Below are 16,297 nucleotides of genomic sequence, written 5' to 3' on the forward strand. Positions count from 1 at the left end.
CCTAACTGAGGTCGAAACAATGTTCTAGTCATCATTACGCCCCTCCCCCAGACTGGTTGTTATACTGTTGACGTAAAGTGCAGATGTTTAATCGGTGTATAGACCTGCTTTTCTGTAAAATCAAATACATGTTATATACATAATGTTAGTTGCTCCAACTGTGTGATAAACAGAAGAAATTATCCTTCCTGCAGTTAACAGCCAGAGGATGTAAACTTCTAGGAGCACCTGCATGATCCTGTCACTTTTCTGGTCTAAATTCTTCTCGGCTTCTCACTGCCTAGCATATGAACCTTCAGACTCTTCAAGGATCACATAACGTTTATTTTCCTAAGTTTATTCTCCTAACCTCACTACCTTCTCCCCCCACTCCCCCCTACAAATATTTGAAACTCCTGCCAAATGGAGTAACAGTGTTGCTTCCTCAAAGTGCCTTCGTGGCCTTCTTGCCATGCTGTCCCGTCTCCTTCTTTACCTGTCGACATATGCTCAGTCCTTCAGGGCGCATTTCAAGTGTTCTTTGTCCATCCTGGTATTTCTGATCTACGCAACCAGATCTGTATGCTCCCCCGTGAACTTCCGTTGTATTGTTCAAACCTGCTTTATATATGCCTGTGTTTGTGTTACGTCTTCTCCCACACACAGACACTTCAGAAAATGTGGAGATCATGAGTAAAATGGCTCTGAGGTACAGGAAAGGGGGAACACAGACAGAGGCAAAAGAGAAGAAGACAAGATTTCTCTCGGAATTCTCGCGTGAGAAAGTGGCGCTCCCATCACCGGGAGTATTCAGAAAGAGACTACATGATGACATACTGGAATATTAGGGGGAAAAAATCTCACTTCTCCGGGTAGGGATTAAACTCAATGACTTCTGAGATCTTCCCAACTTTAAAATGCTTCAGTTTGTGAAAATCCCAAAAAATAAGAGGAGGAGAACTTTTCGGCTAAAGGGATATGATGTTGGTCAACTGAAACCTAGTGACAGCAGATGCCAACTGTTTACATGAAGTTAATAAGATAATTAGAAAACCTTATTTTGGCCAGTATTGTATGATTGTTCCCCTAAGAAACAATTTTCTGTGAATCTGCTGTAGAGCAGCCTGACGCTAGTTTGACCTTCCCCTCCTTTTACCCCCTCCCTGTTAGACTTCTGATCCAGACGCTAATGAACAATAAGAGCACCGCTCTCAGTAAGAGAAACAACCAGCGCCAGAAAGGCTCTTTGGCCGCATAGTTCGGTTCTGAGTATGCACAAGTGGACTTTCTTGTGTTTTCCGGTTTAAGGCAAGAACTAATAGTGCTCTTTTAATATACTGTGACTTATTTATAAAATTAAAGAAATTACTAAGTGTCTTTTGATGTTCAGTGAGAAAATTCAAAAAAGTAGAAAAGGGAAATAAAGAATATCCATAATCCTGTAACCCAAAGATGTCTACTTTTAATGCTTTCAGTGTATTTTCTTCCAGACTTTTCTCTTGGCACGAGTACGTATGTTTGTGTGTTTGTGGGTGAGAAAAGGAGAGCACGTGACATAGTTTTTAAGGCTTTAAAGAAGTGCCTCAGGATCTCTATGGAGAATCCATTATACACTTCTTCCAACTCTGTTTTTTTCCAAGTATCTTAAAGTTATTTGGGTCAGGAGAAGCATAGAAAATTAAACAGCTGGAAAATGAGCTATCTACTATTGAGGTAGATGATGTTTAATTCCGAGCAATTTGATGGAGAGCAATTTTTACCTGAAAGCAAGGCTTCAGTGATGGATAGTAACACAGAAAACAGCTTCCAGCAATTTTACTTAGAAAGGCTATCTAGGGCTTACGCATAGCAAGAGACAGAGCAGCCTCTCAGCCCATGTGGATATGTGTAAAGCGAAGGTGGGGGGGGGGGTCTGTTTTTCTTTGTTTGAAATTCAAGGTCCCTGAACATAGAGAATGAAAAAGTAGAGGTGCCTGTGTAGCTCAGTCACTTGGGCATCCAACTCTTGATTTTGGCTCAGGTCGTGATCTCTGGGTTGGGGTCTCAGGGTCATGAGATCGAGCCCCACATTGGGCTCCACGCTGAACATAGAGTCTGCTTGTCCCTCTTCCTCTGCTCCTCTCCCCCATTTGTCCCTCTCCCTCGCTCCTCTCCTCCCCCGCCTTGCACTCTCTCTCTCATAAATGAATAAATAAAAAAATTTTTTTTAAAGTACAGACACGGTCATTCAGTGAATGTAATCTGAGCATCCACTTTCTTTTACACAGCAAGCAGAAGTTAAAGGCTTTCACGGTAAAATTTTGTATAAGTGACTTTATCTTAAGCTGTCTTCTTGTCCTGTGTTGGTTATTGCCTTGGAAAGCCAGGCCAGTTGGTCCATGCAGCCATACCATTAACCTCCAGCATTCAGCTAAGAATTAGAAATAACATTTTATGACTCATAAAGGGATTTCACATCCCACTTAATCTGGTGCCAAACATCCAAAATACTGATAGAATTCTTGGAAGAAAATGATTAGTCTTTTGTACATTTAACTTTACAAGCCCAAGTGAACGTGGTGGTGATTGACCCCATACTCCTACATCCTTGAATTAGAAAATACAACCCAATAACTGTAGAACACATTGGAAGCCTTGGGTTCCTGGGGGATGAGATTGTGTTTATAGCTCATTCTGTGTCAGGGACAGTGTGAAATATTTTCTTACCTGAGGCCTTGACAGTTGAAACTAGCAATGCTATAGAGAGTATAGAATAGAAGGTAGTGGTTTTATATTCAGTTTTATTTGGTGTTTTAACAAGATAGATACTGCCATCATTGCTGTGTTCTTTGTGTTATGAATCCTACTGTGTTAGCAATTGTATGGTTGGTTAGACTAATGTATGATAATGATTCAGTATTTGAAATGATGAGTCTTGGCTCTTGGCTCTTTCTCTGTGAAGTTCTAATTTGTAGTGAGTGGCTCAGAACACTCAGATTTGAATTATTCTGTTTATGTTAAAAGTCATTTATTAAATAAAGATGGTGTTAGTAATTTTTAAGTCAGTGGTTTGAGTCAGCTTTACTTTTTGGTTTGTAGACTGAAAAGGGTCAGTTGCTTTGGTGATGCAATTCTCCAATCTTAAGTCAACTGCTAATGGGTAAATAAAACCATACTGTAATCCAGACATGGCATTTAAAGAATTGTTTCTATCACTGTTCATCATTGAAAAGCATTAGACTCAATATTTTTAAACTATTGCTTCTTAAGCCTATCTATAGCCTTTCAAATATCCAAGTATTTCAGAGCCTCTGGGTCTTACAGGCTAATGCTGTTGGTAATATTTTAGGGCGCCGAAATTGTGCAACTAAGAAAAATTAAATTGGAGTTTGATTTATACTCAAATATAGCTCATATTGGAGGAGATCAAGTAATTTTCCTTTTTGCATGAAAGTCTATCAAAAAATAGTTATCAATTAGATAAAATAAAGGGCAAGAAGTTATGTTCTTTTAAAAAGATTAAAGCTTCTTTTACACCAAAAATGAGCTTCTTTTTTCCATTTCAGTGTAAAACCTGTTCTGAGCCAAAACAGATAACCAGTTCGTCTGCCATCTACGACAACCCCAATCTCATCAAACCAATTCCAGTGAAGCCCAGTGAAAACCAGCAACAGCGCATACCTCGACCCAGCCAGGTATGAAGGCCTCTGCTTTCCATTTGCAATGTCTCTATAGGATTGGTAAAGACCTTTTACCCAGAGTATAGTCAAAGGAGAGCCTGGTGCTGTGCAAGGAGGCTTCAGGGTATATCTAAGAAAGAGAGATTTCAAATTCGTGATTGTTTCATTTTAATAATGTATTCTTCCTGGAAGGGGGTTGAAATTTTTAATTTTGGGATTTACCATATTCTGTGTTCATCTCTTGTGGACTTGAACTCCTTGGAGGATAATGTATTTTTTTAAAAACAGCAAACTCGTAACATTGTCAGAGCTGACAGGAATATTACCTGCCAGGCCTGCATTCTTCTGAGGTGGGTGGTTGGTTTCCCAAGGCCACTGAGAGAAGGACAGCCGAGGCAACAACAGTCAATGAAACATTTCCAGCATTTCCTCTGTCCCAGGTACAGCGCTAGGCATGGTGTGTATAGGACGGGATTCCTGTTCTAAGGAGTGGCATAAAATTCCCCTGTAGACTTGCTGAGTTATCATTGTATTTGCATCTAAATATATGAAAATAAGAGCATTTTTCCAGAATAGTGCCGCGTTAACAAAATTGTTAATCTGCGAGTCCCGTTATTGATCGTCAGTGTTCTATAGCTATTTCCCCTTCCTGTGGTTATTCCTCATTAAAGGGTTGGGGTTTTTTTTAAAGGAATTCATTTAAATCAATTTTGAAAATGAACATAGAGCCAAACGACATAAAGACTGGCTAATGAAAGTCTTGTACTGAATTTTTTAAAAAATAAGTCTTTCCTAATGACCTTTTAGCTTGCTTTTTATTGTTTGCCTTCCATGGAAAGTTTTCATTTTAATAAAGAGACTGGAATATGTTGATGTTAGAAGGAGCTCGTGTTTTCTTAGCCCAACAACACGGAAAGCCGCAGAAGGAGCAGGAGGGGCGATAGGGCAGGAAGGAGGTAGCTTTGTGACTGACTAGGCCAGGGCAGGTCGTATGTATGCATGTGGCGATTTTTTTTAAAGCTACTGGTATATAGTTGAAAGGATCAAGTTAGTTTAAATGACTTATCCTAAATTTCTCTAATTCTAAGAAAAGCTGCTGACATCCTCATATTCCTGTGTGTTCTCGGCATCTTATACTCTGCAGGGTTAGGCGGACTTCCTTTTGACGAGATTATTTCCCTTTTCGTATCTGTAACTTTGCACCACAGTGGTCCCCAGTCTGTAACCCCAGGCCCATCAAGGGCTATTTCTTCAATCAGCAGATGCTAAAATATAACTGCTGTCTTGGGGTTGGGAGCGAAGAATGCTGTGAAAAATTTTTACCTAAAAAGAAGTTCTTAAATTTGTAAAATTGATTTGTAAAAGTGATTGAATTATAGGTTTTTCATCCTCTGTAATTGATCCTATGTAAATAAAAAAAATCATTGGTTAGGTTAGTTGTGTTTCATAGCCCACCATACAACCAAATTGTATGTAGACCCATTTTCAGACATTTTTATTTTTTCCAGACCGTAGACCCCGAGCCCCAGCACTTGTCCTTGACAGCTCTCTTTGGGAAGCAGGACAAATCTACATGTCAGGAGACCGTGGGGTCCCCACAGACCATCCAGCAGCTGCAGCAGCAGCAGCAGGAGCCACTTCCGATGAGGCAGGGAGTTGTACGCTCCCTCTCCTATGAGGAACCCAGAAGACACTCGCCCCCCATCGAGAAGCAGCTCTGTCCAGCCATTCAGAAACTCATGGTCAGGAGTGCAGACCTCCACCCGTTGTCAGAGCTGCCTGAAAACCGGCCCTGCAGAAATGGCAATACCCATTCTGCGGGGGAAGTTTTTCTGGGACCTGTGCAGCCAGGGTCTCCCCGTAGCATTGGGACTTCTCAGCGTGTACAAAGTGCTTCCAGAACTCAGAGCCTTTTGGAGAAGCTTCAGAGTGCCCCAAGGCCAGCACATAAGTATGACCCTAGCACTCCAGCACCTGCCAGCTCAGCTGCCCCGAACCTCAGCACCGCTCTCGCCATAGCCACCCCTGGTGCCCCAGTAAAGGGGCTGGCTCAGGTGCAGGCAGGGTATTTCAGTGCCTCCCTTCCAGCTCAGACACTAGGACATCAGGCTTGTGGAAAGGAGCCGTCGGCACACCCAAGACCCGCGCTCCCCCACTCTGGCAGTCAGACTGGCAGTTCTGGGGTGATCTCCCCCCAGGAGTTACTGAAGAAGCTCCAGATCGTACAGCAGGAGCAGCAGCTGCACGCATCGAACCGGCCGGCCTTGGCAGCCAAGTTTCCAGTGGTGACTCAGAGCTCCAGAGCAGGGCAAGCCCTGGAGTCCTGGATGGACAAGACAGCCAGCACAGAAAAGCAGACCCCTCTTTTTCAGGTAGATGTCTTCGGGGGAGGCTGGGGGAGCGGGGGTGGTATTGCTCTAGTCCTTCGTGAATACTCAGCGAGACTGAGATCAGCTTCGGTGCTCTAGGGAGAGCCCTGCACAGAACGGGGTGCCACAAGCCACATCCGCACATCGTATGATCCCCGTAACTTTACGCCTGGAGAGACGATCCTTTCTTTGCTTAGCTGTCTGGGGGCTGCCCTCCTTTTAGAGATACTTTACTTGTCGAGTTAAATTTTCACAGTGTTGTAAGGTCTGAGACAACACATGGACATGGGAAACAACAGAGACAGGCAGAAAACCCCTGAATCTGACCGTGAACACTTCCCGTCTGAGTTGAAATCATTTGAGATCCCAGACATCTGACCTCTTCCTATTTTTTATTCAGTAAATATTTCTGAGCACTTACTGCATGCTAGGCATTGTGCTACCTGGGGGTACGTCGTTCATGATGAGGCTTACATACTCACCGCCTCTGCAGGGCCCGTGGTCCTGGGGATGCTTGAGGTCAACAGAAAAAGCATATCAACTCCTCAAAGGTACAGACACTTTTTATTTCTGTCACCACTGTAGCTCGATGAAGATCGAGAGAAGGGTAAGTTAGTATGCCGTCTAACTCCCCCCCACCCCCTCCACAAACACACACTGGGCCAGTCGGGGGAAATACTGTGACTTTTATAAACACTCTGTACTTCAAGGAAGGTGACTCTCTATGTATCAGTAACTTGGAACAGCGATAAAACCACAGCTATTTCATGGCCTGTAAGGAACATCTGGATATCTGACTGATTTTTTTTTCCCCATTTGGATTGGTACAAATTCATTGACAAGGCATTGGGTTTAATAATTAGGACATTCTCCCTGTTTATTACAGATGTCATCATTGGTCCTTTTGTCATGTTTTGGCAAGTAGCTTACAACAGTTCCTCAACAAGCCTTCACTTTTTTGATAACAAAAATGATGGGCCTGTAGCGTAAGTCTGTGTATGTGACAGCCTGAGTCAAAGTGTTCTTGTTCATTATTTATTACAGTCACAAAGGAACGGTGGTTAGCTGCCCGCATCCTCATTTCAGTGTGTCTTGTCCCCTCTCTTTGATACCTGCTTTTTTCTCTCGGCAGGATGGGACGCTAGGAAAACTAGGACACTAGATGGGACACTGGGAAAGCTGGGGTTAATCATTTGACAGCAGCTTCTGCAGACACAATTCTCATTTCTCTTGAGCACCCGCAGGTGTGGAGAGCTGAGCACGACCGTGCACTCTTCCTCCTCTTCCTCACGGTGGACGCTGGGACCCCCGCTGGGGGGGCATCCGTTTTAGCTCCTCTGCTCCAAATGGCAGATAGGGACAGTTAAAGGAAACAAACAACCTACCTTCCTCCAAACTTCTTTCTGCTGAGGGAGTGAAATCACAGCAGCTTCTAGACTGCGGGCCTTTATGTCCCCCTTCTCGTGAGTTCCTTTGGGGCCTCAGAAGGCTGATAAGTAACATTCTTTTTCCTCACCTGCTTTAGAAACAAATGAGAGCTAGCCATAGGAGTCAGACAGGGATCAAAATGTCACTTGCGTAACTGGAAAAGCTATCGGAAAACTTGGTTTTAGATCTATAGCCAAGCGAGGTAGACATACTCGCGGGGACAGACAAGTCACTGGCAGTGCTGAGCACGAGCAGCCCTCCCTGCGCCCAGAACTTGAGCTGGAGACGCCAGTAGTGTCTGCTGTCTGCAAGCGGGCAGATCCTCAGGAAGGGACCCGGGAGGGGTGACCCTCTCAGTAAGAAGTCAGTGAACAGGCGGAGAGAGGCTGGGAAGATTCCCCCACATGGAGAGTCAGGAGCAGAAATGTGTGTGTGCTCCCCGAGCAAGTGCAGTAGGGTTGCTGGAGCTTGAGGTCAGAGCGGTGGACGATAGGGAAAAGGCTAGCAGTCCTGAATGCACACTGCCAAGCGATGGCAGTGAACCAGAGAGGTAAAATCTTACAGGGCGAGCTGCCTATGCTAGTGGGAGCAACAGTGCCGGCGGCAGAGTGCCAGAGCTGCTTAGCGGTAATGACACACGGAAATACACGTGGAGAACCAACCAGGAATCAGGCTCCTACAGGCTTTGCCCGCCTCGTGGAGTGGCCGCAATTACTACTGAAACTCCCTTATGCCCACGCTTGCAAGCGAGGGGCCTCTCTCTCCCTCTCCCTTTGTTTCCGAGGAGCCGCTACTTACCGCTGTCCTCTGTGTGTGTTTGCCGTGAGCAGGCCACCTCGCCTCCGCGCGTCCCAGCCCCCCGGGCTCCTTCTCTGCTCATGTCCCCCATGGTGTTCACACAACCCACCTGCGCCCCACCGAAGGAGCGGGATGGTGGGCTCTTGCCCCTGGGAAGCCAAGAACCAGCTGCCACTTCCACCAGCCTCCTCCTGCCTCTGCCGACCCCGGAGCCCCCAGTGATCACCAGCAGCCCACTTACCAAGAGACAACTGCAGGAAGCACTGCTGTACCTCATTCAGGTAGGAGGGCCACGTTGTCTCTCTTCTTCCCTTTACCAGCGCTGCTGACCTGTGGGCTGCCACTGGGAGAGAAAGTGCCAGTTAGCTAACGCCTGCTTAGTGCACCCCAAGAATAAAGAGACCACGTAACAGTTCAACCTAAACCCCCCTGGCTTCTGTGCTCGGTTCACTGGATGAGATTCAGAAGACCAGCTGTGGCTCGAGGCGTCTCACGACATCAAGGATTTTGTAAGATGGAGGACTGGCTGAGTCCTCCAAGCTGTCACCTGCCAGGAAAGAAGGCAGTGTACCCTGGATGCTTAGCAGCCCCTGGGAGGGTCGCAGGTGCCCACCACACGCGCACAGCTCACCGTGGGGCCACAGAGGTAAGAGGCCGTTGGGCAAGCTCCCGCGCACTGAGGAAGGAGGAGGCAGCAGGTAGGGGAGGAGTCATGGCTGTGACCACTAAGGGCATGCTTTACAAATAATTCTGAGCCCTTCTAATTAGGACAGGGTGGACTGCGGGGACTTCTCTGTCAGCCACGTGTCTCCCTCTGCTCTGTGAGGTACTCAGAGAGTCACAGCTGACACTTGCAGAGAGCTTTGTGCCAGGCACTGTTTTAAATGCTTTACATATGTTAATTCCTTTAATCCTTATACAACAACCCTATTATTATTTTTTTTTTCTGTTTTAGAGGTAAGGAAACTGAGGCTAAGTGACAGGCCTGAGGTCACAGCTAGTAAACATCAGAGCTAGGCTTCAACCCCAGGCTGGCTGCAGAATGCTCCTTCCCTGCAGGAGTAACAGGAGTGGGAGGGGCGGCCCCAGGAGGCAGGTTGGCCAACCACCTAGCAAAGCACACCCGGAAAATGTACGTGAGGCCTTGAAAAGGGGGGCACTGTCATCCAGACAGACTTCAAGCACCTCGGAGTCGGGTATCTTTTTGATAGAATCTTTACGATAATTTTCGTGGTACTTTGCTTAAGCTTTAGCAGACTTCCGGAGTGCTGGCTAGCACTCTGCAGTTGTCTCATCCTAGTTGAAAAGACAGCGGTCTCTATTCTTTTTTTTTTTTTTTTTAAGATTTTATTTATTTATTTGACAGATAGAGACAGCCAGCGAGAGGGAACACAAGCAGGGGGAGTGGGAGAGGAAGAAGCAGGCTCATAGTGGAGGAGCCTGACGTGGGGCTCGATCCCGTAACGCCGGGATCACGCCCTGAGCCGAAGGCAGCCGCTTAACCGCTGTGCCACCCAGGCGCCCCAGTGGTCTCTATTCTTAAAAACATTTTTTAAAGGTCGCATATTTTAGAGAAAAGGGAAGGAGCAGGGGCTAGAAACGAGCGTCTGCATGTGAAAGCAGATTAGCAGTCCGCTAAAGACCAACCACAAATGAGTGGGCCATACTAATTCATGAGCAAATATTAGGATGAAAGTATTTCCCACCTTGTCAACCCATTCGTGATAAGTTTGTGAGGACTTAGGACATCTTTAAACTTCTTTTTTTTTTTATGAGCAATAAAGGAAAAAACCCTAAATTTGAATTGAAAAGTTTCACATTTTTCTGGTTCATTGCATTTAAAAAACATGGTTCCATAGATCTTTGTACAGGAGCCAAGACTCTGAAAGTCTAGAGCAGGCCCTGTCTATTGCTAGGTAGAAAATTACATGTATGTTCCCTCCACTCTCTGCATAACGCTTTACTTTCCCCCATGTTGTAGACATCATCTTCCTGATGAACTCTTGGAAGTCACTCACGCAATCTGTTTTTAGCCTTTGCCTGTTGGTAGGACACAATCTCATGCACTGGGACTTTGTGGGATAAGGAAAAACTGGGATAACATCGCTGTCTTTCATTGCATGAGAATAATGCTAGCTCTGTGCGTGGGGTGCCAAGAGGGAATGAAGGGGGAATGTGAAATGTGGGTGAATTGCTAAAGCTTTAAAGGATTTGAGTGGGAGGGTGAAGTCTCTAGAATTAAAAACCAAGAGCACCACTCTTTAGACCCATGATTCTCCCTCAGCCCTTAGCTAGGCAGGGGAGCCCAGAGACTACCAGTCTCACGGCTGCCCACTTGCCAAGACCAAAAACTTGCTGTAACTCATGGGAGAATTAGGCTGGTTTTGATGATATAAATGCAGCATCTTGCAAATAAATCGTAACTAATGCCAAAGGCAAAGTATACACATTGTGGGAGACTTGGGAGGACATTTAAGAAACAACAGCAATCTCCTAACCAAACTTCGAGAACCCCTGATCTGGATCATTGCCTCCCAGTCCAGCCTTCTGTTAGGACCGGTGTCTTTTCACACAACAGACCCAGGCTTTTCTTGAGTGAACCTCATTCCACTCTGTCACGTGGCTGGGCCGCCCATCTGGACTATATGTAATGAGCACTTGGTGCTTCTCATATTGACTGTTGGAAACCAGCAGCTGACTCTGGCACTTGCCTCCAATCCCACTTAACATTCACATATTCAGGGCGCCTGGGTGGCTCAGATGGTTAAGCGTCTGCCGTTGGCTCAGGTCATGATCTCAGGGTCCTGGGATCGAGTTCTGCTTCGGGCTCCCAGCTCAGCAGGGAGTCTGCTTCTCCCTTTCCCTCTGCTTCTCTCCTCCACTCATTCTCTCTCTCTCAAATGAATAAATAAAGTCTTTTTTAAAAACTTCACATATGCAGTGAAGAGCTATCAGCCGTTGGAGCAGACAGGTGGAGAGGAGCGTCCTAGTGTCAGCGCGCCAGTTCAGCTCCTTGGGTTTCTGCCGACCAAATCACATGCCCTTGGGTCTTTTGATTTTGTTTTCCAGAACGATGACAACTTCTTAAATATCATCTACGAAGCTTATCTCTTCAGCATGACACAAGCAGCCATGAAAAAGACGATGTGAAAGCAAGACATTTTAAGACTGATTTTCAAGGTCCTGTGGCTCAAGGTTCTTTTGCGTCAGTGGTGTTACCCTAAATGTTTCTGCCTTTTTAAAAAAAAAAAAAAGTATATATAATATGAAGTAAAATGTTTCGGAATTTTCTTCAGTCAAGATATTTTTTTCATCACATCCTCCAGTACACTTGGTACTAAGAATCCAGTGGATAGAAAGTCTTTTGCTTATATCACATGGTAAATTCCAAGCTTAAATTATTTTTTCCTCGCATGCATGGGGCCACTTCTACAAGCACTAGCCTCTCAGTAGGAAGGGCTGTTCTGGAAACTTGGTTTCTTTTTTATTAATAGCTCTGGTTACTCTTTGAACGGGGGAGTGGTTTCCCTGTTGCTGAGCGCCTTATGCCATGGTGCATACCAGCCACCAGGTGGCAGTGTCACCCCACAGACTAACCTACACAGCCCTGCCCGAGCCTTTGAGCCTTCGGAAATAAAGGTTCTCTTTACCAAAGTAAACCTTTCATTTGTAAAAATCCAGTTGGCATGTTTTCCCCGGGCCTTTATTAAGGGAAATTATTTCTAAGGGTATTTATAGGTAGTTTCTAGAGGATAATTGTTCTAGGAGTCCACAAGTGGCCCAGATTTCCAGTAACACTTCATTTATCCCAGCTCCTCTTATTTCTTCTGGACCCAACCAGCAGAATATGCCTGCCTGTGCTTCCAAATGAACATTTTGTCATTTTCAGCAGAACATGCTGAGAGGAAGGTCACAGAAGATTTTAAAGCTTTTTCTTAGCCTCTGAAGAGAGGTAGTAGATTGCTTAGGGGCCCTGATGGATAAGGACTCTTCAAGCTACATAGCAGATTGATTTTTATGTTCACAGAGATGAGGAGCTTAATCTTGGAGGGAGGCAGAAGAGCCCTTGCCAAGTTGTTAAGGCCCCAAAGTGTCCATATGGGAATTAGTCCCTGCTGAGTATTAGTAATAAATAAAGCTTTGCATTTCTATAGCTCTTTTTATTCTTAGATCATAAAAAAAAATCTCTAGCTTACTGCATGGAAGACAGGTTTTATTCTCATTTTATAGGTCATTCAGGAGGCATGGGAAAAGTAGGTTTCCTCACAGCTTCTCACTTGGGCTTTAAGCTTTGGCCCTTCGTGCAGGCACACCATCAGTGGTGTTCCTCAGAATACCACTTCCCACACCTCCCGCAGGAGCGTGCTTTTTCTTCTAAGAAGAAAAGGTGGGCGGGAAAGGATTGGACTCTTACTGACCCTTCGTGATGTGCTGTCCACTAGGCTGAGGAGTCTACTGTTACCCTCCTAAGTTTAGGAAGGGATGATTTCTTTCTTTTTTTTTGACATCTCCCACATCATCTCACACAGACGTAAACACTGTAACAAACTACTTGAAATTAATAATTGCACATGTAGTATCTCCACATTCTTATAAGGAGAATGGGGCGAGGAGAGAGACACACAGGGCTCTAGTATCCTGAAATCAGTGATTGTGCTCACTTCTGTAACACACACACTAAAATTGGAACAAAATCAATGATACACTTAACCACTTGCCAACCTTTTCTTCAAAAAAATTTCTTTGATCATAATTACATGTTTAGAGTTGCTTGTCGAACTAGGGAGAAATGAATTCCATTTTAAATGTTTCTAATATATCTGGGGGTAGAAAATGGCTGATTTCTGAAATATTTATTTTTTAACCTCAGCACTAGATGAATAGAATAGAGACCTCAGCTGCGGTACGTCATGTGAAAAGGCGCGCCGTGCTATGGGACAGAAGGAAGAGCCTGAGCCCAGCATGGTCAGACCCGCACTGCAGGCTTCACTCGGGCCTTTTTAGGTCAACGCCACAGTGATCTGTTTTGAAAAGTAATAAATTGTCCATCCTTTACTGGAATGAATCACTTTAAAAGTGACAGGCCCAATTCATTTTGACCAAAGACTAAGTCACCCTTTGAAAGGACACTTGGTGATTGAGTGCTTCTGCCTTCCATGTGGCAAAGCAGAGGAGAGCTTCTTTGGACAAAGAGCTTTCTCTAGAGAGTCCAAGAAAGAGATAAAAAGGGTTATCTGAGTCACCCCAAATTAGATTTCATAGATAAATTCACTTTTCTTTTTCCCACTCTATACCCCAAATTCTGAGACCATCGGAATTGCCACTCCCAGGGGTCACTGGCTCCAGGCAGCAGTTTTAAGCTAATTGAATTTCAGATGGAACCCTGAGATAATTTTCCTAAAGCCGGTGTCAAAGGTGCAGTGGATTTCAACCTTCTAGAAGTTATGGAAGTCAGTGCTGCCTGGTTAGGGGACAGAACATATAGCCTTTCTCAGACAGTCTTGCCTTCGGTTCCCACACAAGTGAATGTCTTCGAGATGCTATGTTTTCATTTGTAAAATGAAAGGAATAACCACCCCACAGCGTCCTCAGATGGAAGTTATTTATGGAAAATAGTTCCTCTGTGCCACAAACTCTAGAAGTAACCAGTTCCGTCCTGTCCCCTGCATGTCATTTGCTGTGTCCCAGGCCCCGGCTGTCAGGATGAGGCCTGCAGCTGCTGGAGGGAAGTTCATCTGCCACCCTTTGTCTCCACTGTGACCCAAGTATTAAGTCTTATATTGCCGCTTATTTTTCTGTGGTCACTTTACTGTCCTCTCCCCTTCGTCTTTAGCTTTATCAATAAAATGAAAGCAGTAACACCTGCCCCTTCCTTCCAAAGGAAAGGTCATGAGCTAAGACAACGATGTCACTGTAACCCACGATAGTATTTTCTGCATTTATGGGTAACACGCCGTCTTAATTGTAAAGCCAGAGAGGACAGTGCTGTTAATAGAATTCGTAGTCCCTGAACTTCTGAAAAGACACACATGGCTCAGCTTCCCCATTTAGAAGGCCAGGCATGGAGGTAGTTGCAGAGTGAGAGAAACCTTTGTCAGCATCTTTAAGAATTTCCTAGTCTCCGTACCCATTCCAGCTGATACCCACAACTGGCTTCTTCCAACCCTCTCAAAAGGTAGGCCCAGGGCAAAACATTCCCAGGCTGAAGGCTGCCCCATAAAGGCACATGTCATTTGCCTCTGGTAAGTTCATCCTTTCCTCAAACACTGTTAGCCCACATGCATTTCTTACATCCTGGCAGACAGGACTCTACTTGCTTCATTTTGAATGAAAAGTGTGCTGATCAGAGAAGAAGGTGCCTGTCCTCCTAAAGACGCCCCAGCTATTGGACAGCATTAGCCCTCTTCAGTTCTCTCGGGTGTTAAAACCAGCAGTTGGCACAGGTTACAGCCTGCGCCCCTGGGTGTGTAATATTAAACATGGGAGGTGTCACATCAAAGACCTGTGAATACCAGGCTTCACTTGGGTTCAACCGTGTGTCAGTACAAACGCAAGGAGGGAGAGGAACTCAGAATTGAGCTGTGAAGACAGTTCTTTGTTCTGCCGGGCGGGGCAGGGCGGGGCAGGGCTGGGGCGGGATGGAGGGCGAGGGTGCAGGGTTAAGAGCGATGTCTCCAGACTGGACAAATTGGCAGCTTTCTCCTCCTAGCTCCTGCTCCATCCAGCTCCTGCTCTATTCAGATATGTGCCTCCTTCTCCCTTTGCAAAACAATCAGCTTGCTTCCTAGGCTTTGGAACGTTGAACCATCTTTCAGGCTAAATTTATCTTTTGCAGCCAGCAGGTTGTAGCAACACTTCAACGTGTAAAGTTGCCTGGCTGCACAGACTGGTGGGTCTCCCCAGCATTTTGCTGAATACTTGATTTCAGGTTTCAAAGGCTTGGCATCCCCCTCCCTCTTATAATTAGGAAAGTGAGAGAGGCAGTTACAAATACTTGGTATATTTAACTCAACCTTGAGTATCTAGATAGATATTCACCAAATCGAGTTATGAGTAATGCCTTCCAACAACTTAGAGCCTCGAGAAAAGTACACAAATAAAAACTGTGTGTGCAGACTGTGGTCTTAAAACATCAGCGGGGAGGTAGCAAGCTGAGCGCTGCTGGTAGTGTTCCCCAGGGGCTGGGCAGTGCAGACAGGCACTGTGGCTCTTTGCCAGCTAGCACAGCCCAAACCATGCAGCCAGGTAAGGACAAGTTAAGGGCACATCAGGAAGGAAGTAAAGAGTACTCTAAACAGGCACGAGAAAGGGTGGGAGGCCCAATAGTTATAAGCCAAAATCGGAGGATTTCCCTATAAGTCTAAGGACCAAGACGGAAGGCACTAACTACCTAGATGAAAGTTAAGGTAGAAAGAACCTCCCACAGAGGTTGGCAGGAGCTGAAACAGACACTCAAGAGAGGTGGTGGGTGTTCCCAGCTTAGCGATGCTGAGCAACAATAAGGCCACTGGTCTAGAAGACTGCACATTGTCTGTGACCATGGAAGCTACAGGTCCGATCCAGCTGCGTCCACACACCAGTCTATGGAAGATATGCCAGCTCCTCCAAGAGATTTGTTCTCACTTCCTGCCACCATGCTGATAGGTAATGCCAGTCATGTCTTTTCTCAGCACAGCTAGAGCCTGCACAATCAACTTAAGGGCTCAAGAGACCAAGGTGGCAAGCCCAACATTTAGGCTGCCATGAGCATCTTATCCACATGGCAAAGGGCAAAGAACCAAACAGTTCTGGATTCGAATCCCACCACCTCCCGTCTCTTTCCTCAACCAAGAGAGTAACAGGGAAGAAAATCATGTTCTGTGTGTTTATCATGGGAACATAGAAGCTGTCACTTTGGGAGGGAGTTAAGATGGTGGAGGAGTAGGGTACCCCTTTTTCAGCAGGTCCCCTGAGTAGAGTTGGATAGGTACCAGACCAGCCTGAACATCCACGGAATCAGCCTGAGATGCAGGAAGATACATCTGGATCTATACAAATGAACATCTCCAGCGATGAGTATTGAGG

At 45.5% G+C, this 16,297-nt stretch overlaps 1 protein-coding gene across 4 annotated transcripts in view; it reads left to right on the forward strand.

The window, feature by feature from the left end:
* The window catches only part of DCP1B (decapping mRNA 1B), a 56,630-nt gene extending 41,843 nt beyond the window's left edge, over positions 1-14,787 (forward strand). The window contains exons 6-9 of one of the 4 annotated variants that reach the window (XM_026502746.4): positions 3,525-3,653; positions 5,147-6,010; positions 8,266-8,514; positions 11,303-14,783. In XM_026502746.4, the coding sequence (XP_026358531.1) occupies positions 3,525-3,653; positions 5,147-6,010; positions 8,266-8,514; positions 11,303-11,383 (1,323 nt within the window). In that variant the 3' untranslated portion in view covers positions 11,384-14,783. The other 3 variants (XM_026502749.4, XM_026502748.4, XM_044385332.3) reach the window with 3 other exon arrangements.
* Positions 14,788-16,297: the final 1,510 nt, after the last annotated feature.

This window comes from Ursus arctos, unplaced genomic scaffold (genome assembly GCF_023065955.2).
Source record: "Ursus arctos isolate Adak ecotype North America unplaced genomic scaffold, UrsArc2.0 scaffold_26, whole genome shotgun sequence".
In the NCBI taxonomy this organism is placed as follows: Eukaryota; Metazoa; Chordata; class Mammalia; order Carnivora; family Ursidae; genus Ursus; species Ursus arctos.